A 24,027-nucleotide genomic window follows, 5' to 3' on the forward strand; every position below is an offset into this window, starting at 1 on the left:
TAGAGAATACAGAACCACGTATTATTTTGTGGTGTTAAAGTGGTTATAAAGCCACTGTGTAAGGTACTGTACATGCAATCCCCTCTGTTAGTAAACGTTCTATGCAGTGTCTGTGCTTTGTAAAAAATGTGCTCATAACCACCTTATTTCACAGCGCCGCTCGGTGCTCACGTGACTCCTTGCTGCTCCCCCTCTCAATCTGACAGCTAGAGTGGGAGGGGCAGAGAATTCCCTGCTGACGTTGGTCGGGAGGAGGGGAGGAGAGGAGGAGAGAGTCGAGATGTCAGCCAGGGAGAAGAGGAGGAGAGCAGCGAGGAGTCACGTGTGCACTGAGTAGCTCTGTGAAATAAGGTAGTTTCAGCAGCAGGAGGAGGGGCGGGCCCTGACATGGAGCTGATAGGCAGGGAGGGGAGGGGGAGAGGACAGAGAAGAGGAGAGCTGCGGATGACGGAGGCACGTAAACTGACCACGGTGTCAGGGCACAGCAGCCATGATAACCTGTGGTCAGTTTACAGGGGGGAGGGCAGAACCAGCACTGTGCTGTATAACATGCTTTAAAGTAAAAAAGGAGAAAAAGAAGCCGATCACCGGCTCAGCTGCAAGGGACATCGGTCCCGAAGAGGAAGAGGAACATCTGCCTCATCTGTGCCACCTGCCATTGCCAGCTAACAGTGCCCACAGTGCCACCTATCAATGCCCACAAGTGCCACCTATCAATGCCCACAAGTGTCATGTATCAATGCCCACCAGTGGTGCCAATCAGTGCCACCTAGCAGTGCTGCCTATCAGTGTAACTGATCACTGCCCATCACTGCCACCCTTCAGTGCCCATCACTGCTGCCCATCACTGCCACCTATCGGTGCCCATCAGTGCCGCCTCATCAGCGTACATCAATGAAGGAGAAAAATTGCCTGTTTTAAATTTTTTATAGCAAAATATAAAAAAAATATATTTTTTTTTTTTTTTTAATTCGGTCTTTTTACATTTTTTTAACAAAAAATAAAAAACGCAGAGGTGATCAAATACCACCAAAAGAAAGCTCTATTTGTGGGAAAAAATTATAAAAATTTCATTTGAGTACAGTGTTGTATGAAACGCGCAATTGTCATTCAAAGTGCGTCAGCGCTGAAAGCTGAAAATTGGTCTGGATAGGAGGGGGGTTTAAGTGCCCAGTAAGCAAGTGGTTAAAAAAAAAGGAACCTTTAGTATCACTTTAAGTCCTTGGGTTCCTGGACACACCCAGGCAATTTATGTTTCCCTGTTTTCCACCTTCTATACCTCAGAGGGTCCGCACCTGATAAGGCAGAGATGGCTGGGCATGTGATCTGCAGCCAGGTGTATGGTTCTTCACCATTAGTCCGGGCACATGGACAGTCATGTGGTAGTCCAATAGCACGGAGCTTCTAGAGAAGACTCTGTAGAAAGCACTGCTCCAATTGTTATTAGAGTACTGTACTCTGCTTCAAGTGGGGTGGCCCTGAGTCTCCAACTGCCCACTTGGGGTACCAGCCCTGAGACTCCTCCAACACCTCACCTGTGGTGCCAGTTATGAGATCTCTCCAGCTGTTCGTCTGCGTATCCAGACCTACTTCACACTTCACTGTGACAGATGCGGTTGCAGACACAAGTAGTTGTTTATATAATGAACTGTTTATTGAAATAATGATTTTTATTTAGTCTTTGTTACTATAGCCTTATAGAGACTGTTCTGTGCTGGGACCTAGTGCCCTGAGTGAACCACAGAGACATTGCTTTAAGGAACTCTGGTTTGCACATCTTCATAATCTGTTAGCAAGCCTACCAAGACATGGCCGTCCACCTAAACTGACAGGCCGGACAAGAAGAGCATTATTCAGAGAAGCAGCCAGGAGGCCCATGGTAACTCTGGAGGAGCTGCAGAGATCCACAGCTCAGGTGGGAGAATCTGTCCACAGGACAACTATTAGTTGTGCACTTTACAAATCTGGCATTATGGAAAAGAAGAAGAAAGCCATTGTCGAAAGGAAGCCATAGGAAGTCCCGTTTGCAGTTTGCGAGAAGCCATGTGGGGGACACAGCAAACATGTGGAAGAAGGTCCTCTGGTCAGATGTGACCTGAACACACCATCCCCACCGTGAAACATGGGGATGCTTTTCTTCAGGAGGGACAGGGAAGATGGTCAAAATTGATAGGAAGATGGATGGAGCTAAATACAGGGCAATCTTAGAAGAAAACCTGTTAGAGTCTGCAAAAGATTTGAGACTGGGGCGGGAGTTCACCTTCCAGCAGGACAACGAACCTAAACATACAGCCAGAGCTACAATGGAATGGTTTAGATCAAAGCATATTCATGTGTTAGAATGGCCCAATCAAAGTCCAGACCTAAATCCAATTATGAATCTGTAGCAAGACTTGAAAATTGCTGTTCACGGACACTCTCTATCCAATCTGACAGAGCTTGAGCTATTTTGCAAAGAAGAATGGGCAAAAATGTCACTCTAGATGTGCAAAGCTGGTAGAGACATACCTAAAAAGACTTGCAGCTGTAATTGCAGCAAAAGGTGGTTCTACAAAGTATTGACTCGGGGGAGCTGAATACAAATGCACACCACACTTTTCACAAATGTATTTGCAAAAAATTTGGAAAACCATTTATCATTTTCCTTCCACTTTACAATTATGTGCCACTTTGTGTTGGTCTATCACATAAAATCCCAATAAAATACATTTACGATTTTGGTTGTAACATGACAAAATGTGGAAAATATCAAGGGATATAAATACTTTTTCAAGGCACTGTAGTTCAATTTACTATAGCAGCGCTAGATTCATTTACTAGAGCAGTCTGAGTCCTGCATTCAGGGAAGAGTATATAAACATGTATACAATACTTTTTCAAGGCACTGTTAAGCTGCATTCACACTACAGCGTTTTGAATCGCGGGCAGATCTGTCTGCGATTTGACAGCGCTGATGTATGACTGACAAAGCTCGGAACTCACATCAGCGCTGTCAAATCGCAGGCAGATCCGCGGCAGATCTGCCCGCGATTCAAAACGCTGTAGTGTGAATGCAGCCTAAATGGCCCATGTGCATGGATGTATGGACACAATGGATTTAATAAAGATGAATTCAGGCCATTGTTGGTATCTGTGTGCATGAAGCTTATTGTTCTCTACCGTATGTATATTCTTTGACCTTCTGACCTTGCATTGTTATTCCTACTCTGCACCTATTTAGTAAAGTTACAGTCACCCTCTGTCTGATCATTTGGCCAATTCCTCTCACCTTGTCAGGAAGATGAGGCCGGCCGTGCTTAGTTTCATGCATGTGCTCATACTTGTGAGCGCAGATGTGTAAATGGACGTGCAAGATCCTGGCACGGATCCTGGCACCCTGGCGCCCTATTTAAACCTGAGACCTGCCTAGCTACCTTGTTCCTGATAGCCTGCATGATCCTGTTACTGAACTCAGTGCATCTGACTTTCTTAGAATTCCCCTTATCTGCTTATGTCTGCTACTGATTCACGTTACTGACCTTGGCCTGGAGTTTTGACTACGATTCTGCCTGCTGATTCTGTACCTCTCTGCCAACATGTTCCCAACCTGTCTGTCTCTAACCTGGATCCTGATTGTGATTCTGTACCTATCTGCCTGGCTGTTACTTAACTCTGCTTGTGACCTGATTCCTTGCTTCTGTTCATCCAACCTCAGTATCTCCCATTCCAAGTTTGCTTAACCAAATTCCTGGTACCTGTGTGTTTCAGCATCCCTAGCAGTCACCGTCTCTATCATCAGGGGAGCTTGGACAGGAATTTTGCAAGAAGCTACCCTTGTCATCTCGAGCTCCACTGAAATGGGCATGACACACCTGTTCCACTACCAGACCATCAGGGAGCTTAGACAACCAGTTAGTCAGCCATGCCTCGCTCCAATGTGCAGAGCATATACATACTTTTTTGTATTTGGCAGCTACCAGACAGGCTAACTGCCACTGTTGACTAGGTTTTGATCCTCATATAAGTCAATGGGAATGCCAAGACTACTTGAAGCAGGTCAATGGGAACTTCAAAGGTTGCTTGAAGCAGTTTTTCAGATCATAAGCAGGTCAACTGCAGATCTAATACATCTGTAAATGATCTCAGAAGTGTCTAAATTTCAAATGCGTCTGATTTCAAATACAGGCTAAATGCACCTGAAAGCAAGCTGCATTTGCCCATCAACATAATTCCTCACTTAAAATGAGCTTGGATACCTACATACATAGGCACAATACAACCAAGCCAGACATGGCTGATCAAGCAGTTAACTGAATTTAGTGTTGCTGTTTAATGTCCTTTCTCTTGGTTAGAAGCTGGAAAAAAGAACACTTTGATTACAAGGCTGGCAGATCATCTGTGTGCTTGGATGCCTTCTGTTTGAAAAGACCAGGCCCGAGCACTTCAGCCCAATACACTACATTTCACTGACAAATATTTGTTTCTATCGCTGTTACTCTTTAGGGTAAAAACCCACTGAAATTTCTGTATAAAGGAAAATGTATGCATTGCATATTAGTCTAGTGACATATATTTCACACGGCTCAAAAACTTGTAACGGTTTGTCTTTAAAATTGAATGAAGGGACTTATCTATTTTTTCATTCACAGCAACACATTACAAAGCATATAACCGATAACACTTGCCTATTCATATGAGTTTCTGTCCTAGAAAAACTTACAAGTTAATATAACTACTGTAGTCAGAAAAACCATATACATGCTAACAAATGTAAAATAAAAAAATGCCTGAATGTAGGAGAGAGCCTACACAAGAAGAGGTTAAACACAGAAACTCCATGACCATATTACCTTGGTCAGTACCCCTGGCAACATGCAGGCACCCCTGAAAGCAGTATCCTTACAGATCACATCACATCAGCATGTTCTGCCTTAAGGCTCCATGCACACTAGATGCTCAAAAAAACGCTGGATAAAAAACGCTAATATTTAGCATTTTTGCAGTGTTTAGGAGCATTTTCAAAAGTGTTTAGGAGCGGGAGCGTTTTTGTTAAGGAGAAGACAGCCAGGGCCAGCGCTACCACTAGGCAGACTAGGCATTCACCTAGGGCATAGCCATGGCCGCCCGGCAGGGGCTGACTGGGCCAGCCACCACAGACATGCCTTAAAGCAGGGCCAGCACCGGCATAGTAGGAGGTGCAGACAAAAAGGTGGGAGAGATGGCTCCAGTGACACACAGGAAGTACTGCCTGCTGGGGGACACACACCTCCCGGGTCGGGTGTTGGAGACACAGCTGCACTGAAGGAACACAGTGGGCTTTCTCCTTCATAACACCTGTTGGCACACCATGACAGCTGCACTGGGGTAGAGAGAGCAGTCCGTCACACACTGGAAGGAAAGTGAGCTCACTGAACCCTTCACTGATTGAGTCTTTTTGCTTGATTGGGCTGTCTCTCTGCTGGATTTGGCTGTCTCTTTGATGGATGAGGATGTCTCTTTGCTGGATGTGGCTGCCGCTTTGCTGGATGTGGCTGTCTCTTTGCTGGATTTAGATGTCTCTTTGCTGGATTGGGATGTCTCTTTGCTGTATTTTGATATCTCTTTGCTGGATTGGGATGTCTCTTTGCTGGATTGTGATATCTCTTTGCTGGATTTGGCTGTCTTTTTATAATATTGGGATATCTCTTTGCTGGATTGGGCTGTATCTTTGCTATATGGGGATATGTCTTTTCTGGATTGGGCTGTCTCTTTGCTGGATTGGGATGTCTCTTTGCTAAAGGGGGGGTGTCTCTGCTGGATTTGGATGCTTCTTTGCTGCATTGGGCTGTCTCTTTGGCATCTTATGGCACTTATTTTTGCAACTTAAAAGAAAGTTAGCAGTTTCATGTTTTGTTGTTTTAATGTTTTCTACTATTTTTAAAAATGTGGGGGGGGGGGGTAGCAAGTAGCTGGTCTTGCCTAGGGCGCTAAATAGTCTACCACTAGCCCTGCTGGCAGCCACCAGCGTCCTTATCAATCAGTGAATAGCTGGTTGTAAAGGAGCGGGCCGGTGAGCCCTGACAGCTGAATGTAAACAAAACGATTACGATTATTGCGATTTTTACAAAAAAAAACTGCGTAGGGCACCCCCCCCCCCCCATCAAAAACAGGCGCTTTCGGGTCTGGTACAAACTTGAAGTGGAACCCAATGCCAAAAATAAAAAAACGGCATGTGGGTACCCCCCAAAATCCTTATCAGACCCTTATCCGAGCATGCAGCCCGGCAGGCCAGGAAAGGGGGAGGACTAGTGACAGGCCATATGCCCTCAACATGGGGGGTGCTTTTGTGTAGGTGGGCTCTCCCCCAAAGCACCCTGTCCCCATGTTGATGAGGACAAGGGCCTCTTTCCCACAACCTTGACCCAGTGGTTGTGGGGGGTAACTTAGCAGAATCCGGAAGCCCTCTTTAACAAGAGGGTTCCCTTATCCCGGCCCCCCCATGTGAATGAGTAGGGGTGCATTGTACCCCTACTCATTCCCCAAAAGTGTCAAAAATAATTAAAACACACTGCCAGGCTGCATGCTTGGATAAGGGTCTGGTATGAATGGAGGGAACCCCATGCTGTTTTCTTTTTTTAATTTGTGCCATGGGGTTCTCCTTAAAATCAGTACCAGACCCAAAAGGGCCTGGTATAAATTGGGGGGGAGGGGGCCCACGCTGTTTTTTTTTCTCAATTTTAATTGTCAGCAATTGTTTTGTTTACATTCAGCTATTAACGGGGAACCCCGCTGACAGCTGATGAGTCATCTGTTGTCAAGGATGTGGCAGTCGGCTTGCAGGCCCACTCCTTAACAACCAGCTATACACTGGTTGTTAAGAATGCCGGTGGGCCACTGGCTAAGAAAAGAAAATGCTGGCAACCTGTCCTTAGCAGTGGTTATCAGCATTTAGGAGCTTCTAGGAGCTGTCAGCTTTTTTTTTTGCTGGCAAATTGCTCCCAAAAACGCAAAAAAAAAGCATTTTTTTTCTGCTCCTAGAATATGAAGCTTGAAAAATGCTTCTAGCCTACAATAGTGTGCATAGGATAACACCATTTAGTTCTAGGGGAAGATAAAAAAAAATAAAAAAACGCTCAAAGTAGCTGTTAGGAGCTTAAAAATAAGCTTGTGTACATGGAGTCTACAGGGTTCACTCTGGGCTGGAGCTCCCAGCCAATATGCTTGTACAATGTTGCTTGCTTTAAAGTGATACTAAACAAAATGCTTTATTCCCGAAGCTCTTTTCCTTCTCACTTCCGTTTGTTTGGAACGAGCAGTGCACATTAGTTGTGTTCATGTGCACTGCTCTATGCAAACTACAAATCCCATAGCCCCTAGTCTATCTCAGGAATGAGCAAGAGAAGGTTCTTACATACAGTAGAATGAACATAGCCACTTTCAAAGAGGAAGTAGGATAAATGCAGCAAAAAAAGGAATATGGAGAAATAGAAGATACATACTTGAATAGATTTTCTTTAAACTGTAATGCTAGCCATTCACTATACGAAAAATCGGCCTAAATTCGGTCATTTAGTTTGTTAATTTTTCGGGCCAGTTAATGGGCATAAAATCCATAATCGTTGGGATGTTTTCAAGCCAAAAAAATAAAGGACAAGTTTGGAAATGCCGAACAAGCGATAAATTGAAAGGTTAATGTGTTTCCCGTCCGAACTGTCTGCACTAGGTATATGTAAAAAAATGAACAAATGTATTCATTTATGTCCACTGAACGATTTATCGGTCATTACATGATGGCACTATTGTTTGCGCTCACGGCCGAATGTTCATTTTTCGAAAATGGGTTTGGCCGATTTTTCGCATAGTGTATGGCCAGCATAAGACTGTACTGTCACTTTAAAGGTAGCCAGAGATAAGCCGGGTACACATCGGCTGAATGTCGGGAGACAACGGCCGGTTCAAAAAAAGAGCCAAAATTTGGCCCGTGTATATGTCGTTCTGTCAGCATCCGACCAAATCCCGATCAGCACTCTCAGCCAATGGCAGAGACTGCTGATCGGAGCGTTCTGGTGGGGGGCCGTCCCCCTGTCAGAACACAACAGCTCAGCGATGGAGATCGCTGAACTAACCTTGTATGGTAAGTACAGCAGCGTGGAACTGAGATGACAGTTTATAATAGTGTGTACCAGGTTATACTCTTATTGGCAAGTAATGAACTTAGGACAGTTAATCTTCCATATAAGATTAGCTGGACCATTGTCTGGGTATCATTAGTCTTAAAAACAAACAGTAAAATAAAGACATTTTGAACAAAAGCAGCAATTATAATCATACCAGACATTAATAACAATTTAAAGGAGAGAAAAAGATAGAGGAAAAGTCTGTCCTAAATAAATGACTAGAAGTTAAAGCAGAACTATAGGCAAAAATTTTTTTAGCATTTTGGATAGAGCAAGGTAGGGTTATAACCTTGTCAGATTTTTTTCTTTCACCCTCCCATTGCAGAAATTTACCTTCACTTGCTGTCCCATAGCCCAACAGGAAGTGAGAGGGGATTAGGGAATTATGTGAGGCCCTCCAGGTCACCAGAACTAGTGTCCCCATTGGAAGATTTCCCCTCTATTACTTTTCTGGGAACAACCCAAAATTTGGTATTTTCTTTTACTTTCACATTCAATGATAATGGTAAACAGGACAAATGGAGAGGATGAATCTCCTTAACAGGGTCACAGACAGCAGGAAACCCTGACAGGGGCTCTAATTCCTCTGCATCCTATCCAAAACTAAAAAAGAAAAAAAAAGTATTGCCTTTAGTTATACTTTAAGGCTTTTTTAAGGAAATCCCACTGGGACATATTGAGGAATAAAGAGAACCAGAACTCAAGGTCCAACCAATTTTAATTTTGCACATTGTTTTTATAAATATTCAGTAACATGAATGCAAATAAATTATTCTACTGTGCATTTTTGGAAATACTTATGTGAATATATGCTACAATATAACAGGAGCTTATTATTTCAAATTATAGTTATATATTAAAAAAGCCAGCATTTACTGTAGTGCTGTAAATTTAGTAATTAACAATTTACAGTTCTGAGCAAGCAACAAAAATGCAATTTATAAAAGCTTCCACAGACAGCAAAGGAACAGAGTTTCTTTGTTGGCAGATAATAGTAAGCAACGGGAGCAGAAAGCATTTAAGGTTATGTTTTTTTTAGTTATGGATAAAGTGGAGAGGGTTAGAACACCTGTTAGGTTTTATTGTCGTCTGTGCCCCCGTTAAGGAGATTCACCCTCTCTATTTGTCCTCTATTTTACCATTATCATTGAAAGTAAAAGAAAATCCCAAATTTTGGGCTGTCAACAGAAAAGTAAGAGGGGAAATAAAGGATACACTAGTTCTGGTGACCTGGGGGTCCCCAAGGAATTCCTAAAGTTTGCAAGGATTTCCTCTTACTTCTCATTTAGCTTTGGGACAGGAAGAGAAGGTACTGTAAATCTCCGCAATGGGATACAGAGGGCAAAAAAAAAAATCTGACAGGGGTTATAACCCTCCCTTGCTCTATCCAAAATAAAAAATAAAATTTTGCTTATAGTTCTTGTAACAGAAGGCCTGGCACCCAGCTTGGGTGCTTTTACCAAGAAACAGCTTCCTCCAGTCTGGAACTAGGAACCATGTATTATAGCTGAGCACCCAAGAACTAGACAACACTAACTTAGGTGCAAACTGGAACTCTCCTTATTGTAAACTCACACAGAATATATACGCCACCCAAAATCCGATAAGAGCTTGATCGCGTTATCCTAAGCAATTAGCACATCTAAGGAACAGCCAACATAAACAGTATGCTTATCCACATCTAGCAACTAATAGCTGACAGTGATCTAATTAACATGAACTAAATAACAACTAGTCACCTAGACAAGCCTAGGTGACTAAGGTCATTATCCACCCAGACAGTTCGGCACCAGTTTTCAAGAAGGGCTGTCCAAATCTCATTAACCAGATTTCTTTTCACATACATCTTCTCACTGAGTTTCAAGTTCACAAAGACCAGCACGGCATCCTTGACGGTTAAAGAGGTTGTAAACCCTCAGGGGTTTTCACCTTAATGCATTCTACTTACCTAAACCCGGTCTTTCCAGCGACAGGGACAAGCACAACAGTTCCAGCCGGTGTCTTGGGTCCTGATTGGATAGACTGATAGCAGCGCAGCCATACGCTCCCACTGCTGTCAATCAAGTCCAATGACGTGGGAGACGGGGGTGGGGCTGATTCCTGCTGTCTGTATCAATGGATGCAGCAGCAGGACATGGGAGCGCGCCCACACAAGTGCCCCGAGGGAGTGCGACTCTGCAACGGAGCACTCGAGAAGAGGAGGAGTCAGGAGCGCAACTGAGGGACCCCAGAAGAGAAGGATTGGGGCCACTCTGTGCACAACCAACTGCACAGAGGAACTATATATGACATATTTGTTTTTAGTTTTTTGTTTTTGAACAAATCTTTACATATCTTTTAAATGTAAAAATGTCCTCTTGCATTATATGTAGCAAGGTCCAGGCCTCCTTCAGTCTAATGAGAACCTCCAGGGGCAGAGATAGCTGACATTCTTCTGTTTATAGTGTGTTGTGAGGCATGGTGGGTGTAATGCAAGTTAGATTCATTGGGCGCCAGACACTTCTTGAATAAAAAGAGATTTTATTTCTCTTGCACAGAACTTTGGGATTGAGGGGTAGGGCCAGGACACCCTTAGGCGGTTGCAATGTTAATTGGCGGACTCTACAGGGGTACAGCCATGCAGGGAAAGGCATCCAGCAAGACGCCACATCTGCTTGTGTAGGAATGATGTCTCCTATGGCAACAGTCTAACAGTTTCTAACACAAAGTGTAACAGTTCTGTCACTTCCACTACAATCACTTATTGTAGTTCTTCAACCCACTGAGCTCCCAGTCTCTCTCCCCACTAGACTAGATGATTCACTGTTACTGAATCCCTCGAGCTCCTCCAATCTTCACTGTAGTATTTTCCTCAAGTGTCACCCCCGCTTCTCTGCTAGGTCCCTAGCTTGGCACTCCAGATACTTCTCAAGCTTTACCCCACTGCCCTGTGGCACACAAGGCTGCTCTGCAAGCAACACCTCCGCTGGCTGGGTCTCTGGCTTGACACCTTCTGAAGTTTCCCGATTCTTCACCGTCCCCAGTTGGTGAGAATTCGTCTCCGGTACTTGCTTCAGATACTCAATGTGGTCCCTGGTAATAAGGTTGATGGCCGCTTAGTGGCGACAGCTTCCCCTCTACCTCCAACCACGACAGGTTCTCTGGCCGGCAGAACCGTCACTTCTGGTTGGACTGCAAGCCGCAATCCCAACCCTGCGCTGCTCTCTTGCTTCTGGATAGGCCCTCAGACAGCCTAGCAGCCAGATGTGCCTGGGATAGGCCCAAACTCTGGCCTAGCGGCCTGGGCAGCACAACACATGTCCACCCGGACAGCCCTCCAGGTGACACAGAACACTGATCACCTGACTCCACCCAAATATATAGGTTCTCCCAGCAGGCCAAGGGATTTAAGAAAACCCCTGCCCATTGGTTGAGACACCCCATATACCCATAATCTGACCTTGCAGTGCCCTTGTCTTATCTAATGCCACCAAGTGCCCGGGCACATAGTGGCAAAAGAGAAAAGTGCAGCAATTACAGACTTATGCCGCATACACACGGCAGGAAAAGTCCGGAATCTTTTCATTGGACATTCCGATTGTGTGTGGGCCTCATCGGACTTTTTTTTTTTCGAAAATTCTGACGGACCTAGAAATAGAACATGTTTTAAATCTTTCCGACGGAATCAATTCCTATCGGGAAAACCGCTCGTCTGTATGCTGTTCTGATGGACCAAAAACGCGCATGCTCAAGCAAGTACGAGATGGTAGCTATTGGCTACTCGCTATTGAACTTCCTTTTTCTAGTCCCATCGTACGTGTTGTACGTCACCGCATTCTAGACGGTCGGACTTTGGTGTGATCGTGTGTAGGCAAGACAGTTTCATTGGAACTCTGTCGGAACTCCGTCGGAAAAACCTTCAGAGTTTATTCCGACGGAAAAACTGGTCGTGTGTACACGACATTAGAGTGAAATCAAATGATCCTCAATAATTAGCCAAGGTAGCTATACCTGGCAGGTAAATTTAGGAGCAACCCTGCCTAAATACCAGAGTGCTACATCTATAACAAGACATCTTCCTAAACGCTTGTAGATCCCTCAAATGCCAGGGCCCATAGTCACTAGGCAAAAGGCTACCCTGCAGTCCCCTCCAAAAGCCCCTGTCCCGGTTGGGTTGGGTCTGTCGCAGTTCTACTAAAATTACAGGGAAATACAAATAACATACACACATACTGACATAATTACATTTTGAGGGAATTCATAGCATTTTCACAAGTCAAAAACGTAAAACTCATTACTCAGTAAGCTCCCGTTACCAAGTGAATTAACTAAGCAGCATTATGTACTTATTAAGATGGTGCAGCACACATCCATATGCCATCAGCGATGGCACAATTTTCTGTGTTCCCTACTGTGCTCCACGCTTCTATGAACATTTTCATTGAGTGAGATAGGAGTTCGCAGCATGGTGTTTTACAGACTGACTCAACAGATTGTTAGAAGAATTGTTAAAAAGCATATTTCTTAAAATAGCCACAATTTTTACTCTACAATATGCATTTATGCTCATATGACGGCTAAAGCCATTCTGAAACACAGTACATTTATACAGATTAGAACACTACAGATTTATGACAGCTTACATGTTGTTATAAACTATGATCCAATGATCTTTCTAGAATTCTAACTTTCTGAAATGAATGGACTAGATATCATTTGCTTAGCAAAGTCTGCGTTTTGAGAAAAAGCACTGTCACTTATCATAAAAATGTGCAGACCATGAAGCTTCTGTGATACAACTTGTTTTATGTAAAGAATAATCAACAGTCAATTTTTAAATGTCACTTTAATAATCAACAAATGGCATAGCCCTCTCTTCTTCTGGGAGTGTCTAAATACTGTCTGTGCTGGCCCAGCTCCTCCACCTCTCATCTCCCTTCATAACCTTTATGTAGCTGCCAGGGCAGGAATGAAGGGTAATACTACTGAGTGACATTTGTAATGCCCCGTACACACGGTGGGATTTTCCGACGGAAAATGTGTGATAGGACCTTGTTATCGGAAATTCTGACCGTGTGTAGGCTCCATCACACATTTTCCATCGGATTTTCCGACACACAAAGTTTGAGAGCTTGCTATAAAATTTTCCGACAACAAAATCCGTTGTCGGAAATTCCGATCGTGTGTACACAAATCCGACGGACAAAGTGCCACGCATGCTCAGAATAAATAAAGAGATGAAAGCTATTGGCCACTGCCCCGTTTATAGTCCCGACGTACGTGTTTTACGTCACCGCGTTTAGAACGGTCGGATTTTCCGACAACTTTGTGTGACCGTGTGTATGCAAGACAAGTTTGAGCCAACATCCGTCGGAAAAAAATCCTAGGATTTTGTTGTCGGAATGTCCGAACAAAGTCCGACCGTGTGTACGGGGCATAAGTCTTTTGAGTCTACTGACATCACATCCAAGATGGTGGTGACCAGCAGCAGTTTCAGGGCATTTGGATGTCTACACAGGGGAGGCTTTCCATCTAAATAACATGCATATGCATATATTAAACACATATATTCTTATTGGAGGACTGTTGTTTAAATGGGATGGATGAATGGTCTGGTGACAGGGTCTCTATCAAGCACACTACTTTGAAATGTTTAGGCTTTGTTTAGACTAGCAGTTGGGGGGCAGAAAAAAAATGAACGGTTGAGCTGCATTTTTGCCGCCCGCCAACCACTCCTCCTTAAGCTGCAACAGACAGCGGATGGGGATGTCAGGTGAACAAAGTTCACCTGACATGTAGCGATCGGGGGGCAGCAGACCCGCTGAACGCTACACATTTGGGTAAATGGGGAACCGCCACAAATGCCCCGCAACCATGTGTAATGCATGCGGTTGCGTTGTGTTTGTCTGCAAAAATTTGGTTAAAACAGACATTGCATCGCTTCCTCGCCGCCTGTTAGTAGCCTCTGAAGCATGTTCTGAACGCAGATTGGGCTTCAGAGGCAAGGAAGATTTAGACGCATGCCTAAATCTACCCTAATGCCTCGTACACACGGTCGGATTTTTCGACGGAAAATGTTTGATAGGAGCCTTTTGTCGGAAATTCCGACCGTGTTTAGGCTCCATCGGACATTTTCCATCGGAATTTCCGTCACTCAAAATTTGAGAGCTGGTTCTCAAATTTTCCGACAACAAAATCCGTTGTCATAGAGTCCGATCGTGTGTACACAATTCCGACGTACAAAGTGCCACGCATGCTCGGAATCAAGCAGAAGAGCAGCACTGGCTATTGAACTTCATTTTTTTCGACTTGTTGTACATGTTGTACGTCACCGTGTTCTTGACGTTTGGAATTTTTCAACCAACTTTGTGTGACCGTGTGTAGCAAGAAAAGTTTGGGCCAACATCCATCAGTAAAAATCCATGGATTTTGTTGTTGGAATGTGCAATCGTGTGTACGAGGCATTAGGGTCCAAGAAGGAAACATTTTTCCAAAAGTTCATTGATCCAGGACCACAGCATCATATCAACATATGTTTTTACAAAATGGCCAATTCCTGCCCTTTCCTACAAGCATTATTTCACAAGAACATCACTAGGGGAACAGCCAGGAATGTGACCACCACATCCCATAATGGGACGTTGGCCACCAATCGACATTACATTTTTTTTCTACTATGATTAGTTGGTTGGTGAGAAACCCAATCCTAATCTACAAACAAAAGCCATTCTTTGAAAATAATGATATGTTAACAAATAGAAATGTCATGCAGATATGCATAGTTAATTAAAAACTTAGTAACAGATCACAGTTTCGAGTGTAGCACCCTGTACTCGGCTGAGCAGAGATTGGTGGTTAATTGCTTCTAGAACTAGATTAGGGGGATAAATCAGTGGGTTATAAACATTTATCTGACCTCAGTCAATACCTGGGAGGGGGTGGCCAGAAGGTGACTGGGGAGAAGATAAATGTTTGAGAAGGTTTGTTCAAAGCTCTCTCTGTCCTGGGCCTCTGGCCTAAGAGGCAGCTGTGATACTGAGGAGCTGTTTCTGCTAGGCCTCAGCATGTGCTAGGCTGAGAACCTGGAGCAACCTGGATTTAAATATATTTGCTGAAGGACACTACCTCAGCATACCTCCCAACTTTTTGAGATGGAAACGAGGGACACCTATTAACAAAAGTATGTAGGACACCCCCCCCCCCCCCGCCCCCTACAAAAAAAAAATAGTTAAACCCACAAGTGATTTTTTTTTTACCACTACTATTCCTTTATACTGGCTTTTAAAATTTACAAATGCAGTCATTTAGAATTTGGATGAAAGGTTTAGCACTGGGAAACACTTTTTGATATTCTGGCATTTTATATACAACTATATAAATCAGACCAAAATGAGAGACAAATAAGGAGGAAAGAGGGACAGAGGGACTTTGTTCCAAATCAAGGACAGTTGGGAGCTATGATTTAGAGAGCTGGGCAGTAGAAGAACCCCCTTTCACTGAAGAGTGTCTCATGGAAGCTGGTTGGCAACAGCTGTTCTTGGACATTGTGAGTAGGACCTTTTTGCCCAGGACTCGAGGTGTGCCTTTGCTTTGGGGGTTGATGCCAGATGTTGCTACAAAGACTATGACTGCTTTTACAGAGTCTTGGATGGATTAGCTATCCCCTCTACCTCCAGCAATATTTAAGGCTGCTGCAGATTTTTTCTGAGGTAGCACCCTGAAGTCTAGGTAGGGTTGCTCCTAAATTCACCTTGGCCAATTGTTAGGGATCAATTGCTTTCACCCCAAGTCTGTAATTGCTGCACTTCTCTATCTGTCCCTGGGTGGCCGGGGACCTGGTTACATTAGATAAGACAAGGGCGTTGCAAGGACAGATTAGGAGTATATGGGGATGGCCAATGGACAGGGTTTTTTTTAGCCTGTGTGGGAGAACCTATATATTTGGGTGGAGTCAGGTGATCAGGGTTCTGTGCCACCTGGATGGCTGTCTGGGTGGACGTGTGTTGTGCTGCCCAGGCTGCTAGGCTGGAGTTTGGGCCTATCCCAGGCACATCTGGCTGCTAGGCTGTCTGAGGGCCTATCCAGAAGCAAGGGAGCAGCGTAGGGTTGGGATTGCGGCTTGCAGTCCAACCAGAACTGATGGTTCTGCCAGCCGGAGAACCTGTTGTGGTCGGGGGTAGAGGGGAAGCTGTTGCCACTAAGAGACCATCCACCTTGTTACCAGGGACCACAGTGAGTAGCTGAAGCAAGCACCGGAGTAGTATTCTCACCAACCGGGTACGGTGAAGAACCGGGAAACTTCGGCAAGTGCCAAGCCAGGGACCCAGCCAGTGGGGTTAATGCTTGAGGAGTATCTGGGATGCCAACCAAGGCAGGGATCCAGCAGGGAAGCGGGGATGACGCTTGAGGAAGATACTAAAGTAAGAAGATTAGAAGAGCTCACGGGATTCAGGGGCAGTGAATCAGCAAGTCTAGTGAGAGAGACTGGGAGCTCAGTGGGCTGAGAATCTACAAGAAGTGACTGTATAAAAGTAAAGGAGTTTGTTACAATTTGTGTTAGGAACTGTTCTTAAACTATTGCCATAGGAGACAGCGCTCCCACACATGATGATGTGGTGCCTGGCTGGGTGCCTTTCCCTGCATGGCTGTCTACCTGTAGAGTCTCAGAGTCTGCCAATTGACATTGCAACTACCTAAGGGTGTCCTGGGCCTAAACCCTCTCTTCCACAGTTCTGTTCAAGAGAAAATAAATCTCTTTGCATTCAAGAAGTGTCTGGTGCCCATGAATCTACCTTACATCACACCCACTATGCCTTGCAACCCACTCTATACAGATAGATATCAGTTGTTCCTGGCTCTGGAGGTTCTCATTAAAATAAAGGAGGCCGGGGACCTTGCTACACTTAAGAATCTGTCCTGTACCTTCTGGCATTTTGAAGTATCCTGCTCCCTCATCCCTCTCTTCTGTTCAACTACTGCAATAAATCTATAAAAAGACACCCCCTAGACTGAGTCTGTGTTTGTCTGTGTGCTCTGGAACTGCTACCTTCAAGGATAAGTGCTACACAAGACTAAAAAACGTTTGTTCAAATTAGGTAAATGAACACAGAGAATGAGGATGGGGATGGTGACTATGTACTAAGTGCAGTAAATCATGGCAAGCAAAGAGGTTGCTTCAACCTGATAAAAGCTAATATTAAAACAACAAAAAATTAGCTCAGATCAATTCTTATAGCTTACCATACTGTGCACATTCAAGCCCTGATGATATTATACTTCTTTCCATTCATTTATATTTTTCGATAAGTTTCTACTTACATTTGAGAGATCGTAGTAGGCAGGGCCCAGAGTATTGTCCGCGGCAGGTGGACGTTGTCTGACAAGTGTGCCACTTGCAGTCTCTTCAAAACCAAAGGCTTGCCCCGGTGTAGGGATGGATGGGGCACCAGTGTTCAGCAGCTTTTTAGAATGGCTGTGAACTTTCTGTATGGAAAAAAAAATATGTATATTTAATAATTACACTTTGCAGTCCTGCGCCCTATCCCACCTAGACTTCAATTAAAGCTGAAGTTTAGTGATTTCACTTTTTTCATTAAGGACAGCACTTAATAATGAATGTCCTGTGTGCTGGTGACTATTATGCTGCTTGAAATCATTAGGGTTTAGGTGGCTACTGGCAGGCAGTGGGGAAGAGATACCATGCCTCCTCACCGCCTTTTTTAACCCCATTTTTGCCAACAAACGCACAGCAACCACGTACATTACCTTCCCTGGAAGTGTAAGAACCTCTGCCATTATTTTTCTCTTTAATCTCTTGAGCACTAGTCTGCATATACCTCTTCATTACCAGGCCATCTTTAATTTTTCAATGCTGTGATAATTTGATTGGCAATGATTCTATCATGCAATACTGTATCCAAAATAATGTTGTCCCATTTTTTGAGACAGATAGAGCTTTCTTTTGATGGCACTTACTATTGATTTTTTTTATTTTTTTATGTTTTATTACATAAAGGAATAAAAAAGACCAATTTGGGATTTCTTACATTTCTATACTTAAAAAAAATATTCCACAATCATTGGTGGTCAGTGGCATTTTAAACCCACACCTTAAAAAAAATGATCCCACATTCATTGGTGGTCAGTGGTGCTATAAGACCCCCCAACCTTCATCTTCTCTTCCGTCCTTCTGTGTTTACAAACATTTAACGCTCCCCTTCCTATTTTGTGAATGGGTTAAATGTTTCAAAAACACTATCAGCACTTACATTAATATGGCTTTGATTAGTTCACAAGGATCATGAAGTACAGAGCCACTCTGATTGGCTCTATAGATTGTGACTATGCTCAATGATACCCGTGTGTGTTTTCTGCTGCACCATTGATAATGAATGGCCACCTCTTCGCCACTTTTTTTACAATATGGTGGTATTGAGGTGGTTAAGCTAATTCAAAACCATGGTTTTATTACATGAGCAACCATTAGTGTGCAAAGTTTGAAGGTTTTGGGGAGGACTGTTAACAATAACAAATATAAAATATCAGGTGAGGGTTCATTTCAATGTGTATTTTTTTAAAACAAATAAAAATAAATAATAAAAGTAAAATCCTTGCTTCGATAAATGACCTAATTTGGTAGAAGAATATTGTTTTATACGGTGGATACTCACTAGTTTTTGACAATCCACTGCAACATATTTTGCTGCCACGTGTGTTGGTTGTGATACTGGCAGGCATTTCCATCATCCATAGTATTTACTTTGACCCAGGTCACAGCTTTCTTACCATCTGCAGCAAGGGAACTGGCACTCCCCCAAGAAATGTGACAGATAGCAGGAATGGGCTATGGTAGGGGCTTTCTGTAATTCAGCATCAGTTATAGTTAGAGGAATGACAGAATGCTGCTGCACTGCTGTGCTTTCATTTATATCTCTAATACTGTACAAGTCTAGGCAAAAATGCCAGTGGCATTCTGCATACAAGACTCAAATGAATCACCACGCGGCAAGTACATTTGCCAATACGCCAACTGAGGATACTGCCACCTTGTATTTTTGTTACTTGGCAGTTACACAGATGCTTGTTATAATTGATGACTTTTTTTTACCAGTTAAGCTGTGAAATGTTTTACAATAGAAAATAATTACAAAACGATTGTATCTAATAATAAAGTTATCATTCACACCTGTGTGTTTTATATGCATTTTAAGTGCAGTTCATTAGAAAAAGTCTTGCATGCTGCATCTATGATACACTTTTATTAGAGTTCAATGGTAACGTGCCTAAAACACAAGTAAAAGGAGCCTAAAACGCAATGTGCCAAAAATGCAGATATGAACTGGCCCTAATATGGCATTGTTTTGCTCTTACTGCTGCCCCTTTAGTGTCCAGTCACAGGCTGGGAGCAGGGACCAGAAGTAGTTGTCCCTGCAACTAGGCTGTGTGGTGTGCATAACAACCAAGCTGGCTGTGCTGTGTGGGAGGACTAATCCTTGGAAGATATAACAGCTCTCACATACACTATCTTACCAAAAGTATTGGGACGCCTGCCTTTACACGTACACGAACTTAATGGCATCCCGGTATTAGTCCATAGAGTTCAATATTGACTTGGCCCACCCTTTGCAGCTATAACAGCTTCAACTCATCTGGGAAGGCTGTCCACAAGGTTTAGGAGAGTGTCTATGGGAATGTTCGACTATTCTTCCAGAAGCACATTTGTGAGGTAAGGCACTGATGTTGGAGAGAAGGCCTGGCTCGCACTCTCTGCTCTAATTCATCCCAAAGATGTTCTATCGGGTTGAGGTCAGGACTCTGTGCAGGCCAATCAAGTTCCTCAACCCCAAACTTGCTCATCCAGGTCTTTATGGAGCTTGCTTTGTACACTGGTGCGCAGTCATGTTGGAACAGGAAGAGCAAACCCCAAACTGTTCCCACAAAGTTGGGAGCATGAAATTGTGCAAAATGTCTTGGTATGCTGAGGCCTTAAGATTTTCCCTCATTGGAACAAAGGGGCTAAGCCCAACCCCTGAAAAAACAACCCTACACCATAATTCCCTCTCCACCAAATGATTTGGACCAGTGCACAAAGCTAGGTCCATAAAGACATGGATGAGCGAGTTTGGGGTGGATGAACTTGACTGTCCTTACCTCAACCTGATAGAACACCTTTGGGATGAGAGTGGAGACTGTGAGCCAAGCCTTTTTGTCCACATCAGTGCCTGACCTCACAAATGTGCTTCTGGAAGAATGGTCAAACATTTCCATAGACACACTCCTAAACCTTGTGGACATCCTTCCCAGAAGAGTTAAAGCTGTTATAGCTGCAAAGGGTGGGCCAACACAATACTGAACCCTACAGACTAAGACTGGGATGCCATTAAAGTTCATGTGCATGTAAAGGCAGGGGTCCTAATACTTTGGTAATATAGTGTATACATTTCATCTGTGTATTTAAAGCTGAACTCCAGGTACATTTGATTTTTAGAACTTAGATTTAGCCAGTGTGGTTACCGCTAATGATTTCTATGTAATGTTCAGAAGGCTGATGGGGTTGCTCAAATTCTCATTGGTAGACAGTTCTACATATAGTCTGAGCTGTAATCCTCCAGGTGGCAATACGGCGACTTCCTATCTTTTACAATTAGTACAGGGCAGGGGCGGCCCGTCCATTAAGGGCGCATGGGCGCCACCTCCCCTTGCCATTGCCACCACCATCCCCTATTCATGCGTCTGGCCTCTTTCAGGATGCCGGACGCATGAATTACAGCGGCAAGGTTTTTTTAAGCACCTGATTAGAGCCAGAAGCTCTAATAGGCTTCAAAATAGTGTGGGCTGCGGACGCAGAGCAATTGCACTCAGAGCCCACCCAGGTGTGTTAGACTAGCGAATGAATATTTGCTATTCTAACACTGAATCGCCTCCCTGACAATCAGGAAGCGTGGGTGTGAGACGTGTTTTCCAATTGGCCGAAAGGAGAAGCATTCTGATTGGCCACCAAAGAGGAGGAAGGAGACCGAAGCCGCCGAGCAGGAGAAGGAGATGTGGAAAGAAGAAAGAAATGGCTGCACATCCAGAACTTCCGATTGCCTTTTATTTTGCTTCACAAAGATAACACCAGAAACACCAAACTGTGGTCACGTAGACGCGTTTCACACATACATCTTGTGCTTAATCATTACCGGAAGGACATGCTCGCTCGTGATGCCCGCGGAGGAGAGCCGGGGAAGCCGCCAGTGGTTGAAGAAAGTGCACCGACCGACTGACCGACCCGACCCCTGGTGGGCCCCCCAAAAAAATTACCACCAGCCACCACTGGTACAGGGGTTCACTCACTCAACACCTCCTCCATTAAAACGTATTGTATTCTTTTCATTGACTATAAGATGTTTTGTGATTGGACAAGGTGTTGAGGAGGGGCAGATAAACGTCATGCTCTACCCTTGCCCAATCACAGACCACTTTGTATTCAACCAAATGAATATAAGATGTTTTTTGAACAGAGGAGGTGCTGAGAAAGCAACCTGCTGTACTTACTGCAAGCCTAGTTTACACTTGAGTTTGAGGGGCCGTAAAGACACGCTATTACCGCCCCCTTCGGTTGCATGCCGCCCAATGAATGACTGCTGGTCCTCTGTAAATGTCATACTCAAGCCACTATTACAGCCAGCTCCCCGCTCTTCTCTTTCTTTCCTAACAGACATGGGAAGAGGAGCCTTTAGTCAAGTGGAATACATCTAGTGGCCTTCATACAGGAGTTCTGGGGGAGGTTTCTCACAGTTGTAAGATGAGCTTGGTGTCATTCCAGGAGAATGTGAGTACATTATGTGTCATTTTAGCTTTGTTTAATCACCTGACCTATGGAAGATTTATCCCCCTTCATGCCCAGGCCACTTTTTGCGACACGGCACTATGTTACTTTAACTGACAATTGCTCGGTCATGCAAGGCTGTACCCAAATAAAATTGATGTCACTTTTTGCCACAAATAGAGATTTCTTTGGTGGTATTTGACCACCTCTGCATTTTTTATTTTCTGCGCTAGTAACTAAAAAAGACTGTCAATTTTGAAATTTTGAAAAAAAAACAATATTCTTTTACTTTCTGCTATAAAACATATCCAATAAAAAAAAATGTAAAAAAATCTAATTTCTTCATAAATTTAGGTCAATATGTATTCTGCTACATGTTTTTGGTATAAAAAAAAAGATCCCAATAAGCGTATATTGATTGGTTTTGCGAAAGTTATAGCGTCTACAACCTATGGGATATATACTGGAATTTTTTTTATACTAGTAATGGCGGCAGTGACTTATAGCAGGACTGCGATATTGTGGCGGATGATCGGACACTAACTGACACTTTTGACACTTTTGCGGGAACCAGTGACACCAATACAGTGACCAGTGCTAAAAAATATGCACTGTCACTGTACTAATAACACTGTCTGGGAAGGGGTTAAATATCTAGCGTGATCAAAGGGTTAAATGTGTGCCTATTCAGTGTTTGTGTTTACTATGTGTGCTGCTTTTACTAGGAGAAGAGATGGATTTGAGTGCCTGCTTTGCATGAACACAGAATCCATCCCTTCCCCCCTGTCAGAACAGAACTCTGCCTTGTTTACATAGGCAGAGCTTTGTTCTGAGTCTCTGCCAGATGATCAGTGGGTGCTCCCCTGGTCTTTTTTTGTTTAGATTGTCCACAGTCCATGTTTTGGCAAATCAACAGATGGCTGCAAAGACCCTGATATAGTGAAGGCTGCAACACTGATTTGGAGATTTTTTTAGGCTGGGTGCGAGAGTGGGATTAAAGTGTTACTAAACCCACAACGGTAAAATCAGACTGTATATGCAGTAAAGCATGCTTGTTATACTCACTCTGGAACCTAAGGGGTTAATCCTCTGCATTGTGTAAAAATGCTGTTTGATCCTGTCTCCTCTGATCTTTTTTATCCTGGGAGAGTGCATGTGATCAGCACAGGGCCAATCAGCACTGTCCAGACAGAGGGTCAGGGGTCCTGCAGCCTCATGAGAGAATGAAAACTCCTCCTGCAAGCTTTAACTAGGCACTGATAGAAGTCACAAGACTGCTATATACTGCTGATAAGAAAAGGTATTTAGCAGTTTATATTTACTAAAATAATTGCATTCCCATGTTCTGTGTACTGTGGGAGACCAGCTATTGTGAATGCAGGGTCCTGGGTTTAGTAACACTTTAAAGGTGATCTGGTTGATAAAAAAAAAAAAAAAAAAAAATGTGATTTTTGTGATTGTGAATAAGCAGTGTGTAAACATCCAATGGAGATTGGTTGCATGGAAATTGATGATCCTGATTGTTTTGTCATTATGCTATTCAAAATTTAAAAAATTAACCATTCTGAGCCATTTAATTTCATTGTGAGGCAAATCACTTAAAGTGGTTGTAAACCCTTTACAACCACTTTTTACTACTGGCAAGCCTTTAATTAGGCTTACCTGTAGCTACACTGGATATCTCCTAAACCTGCACTGTTTAGGAGATATCCCTGTATTTGCATTTGCCGACGTCATCGGCACATGCGCACTTAAGCAAACTGAAGCAACGGCACGTATGTGCCGTTGCTTCAGTTAGACTGTGCCATTACTGGGAGTGATGTCATCGTGGCTCCGGCTAATCACAGCATGATACCCAAAGGTAACCCCCAGGAGCGATGTCGGCCGCCGGAGCGCTGAACGAGGACCACTTCAGGGGCTTTGATCTCAGGTAAGTAATTCATAATGAGCTATGCATACTAGCTCATTATGCCTTTGTCTTGCAGGTTTGGTTTTTTTTTTTAGGGTTTACAACCACTTTAAGTGGCCCACGCTGTTTAAAAGGCTGAGCACCCCTGTATTAGAGGTAACCACGCTGGTCCAGACTATTTTTTAAAAATCAGT

At 43.7% G+C, this 24,027-nt stretch overlaps 1 protein-coding gene across 2 annotated transcripts in view; it reads right to left on the minus strand.

The window, feature by feature from the left end:
• STPG2 (sperm tail PG-rich repeat containing 2) overlaps positions 1–24,027 on the minus strand; it is a 1,021,190-nt gene that overhangs the window by 960,753 nt on the left and 36,410 nt on the right. For both annotated transcript variants that reach the window (XM_073601209.1, XM_073601213.1), the window contains exon 5: positions 17,433–17,597. In XM_073601209.1, coding sequence (XP_073457310.1) covers positions 17,433–17,597 — 165 coding nt within the window. The remainder of the gene's footprint in view (positions 1–17,432; positions 17,598–24,027) is intronic.

Source organism: Aquarana catesbeiana, linkage group LG01 (assembly GCF_042186555.1).
Source record: "Aquarana catesbeiana isolate 2022-GZ linkage group LG01, ASM4218655v1, whole genome shotgun sequence".
NCBI lineage: Eukaryota > Metazoa > Chordata > Amphibia > Anura > Ranidae > Aquarana > Aquarana catesbeiana.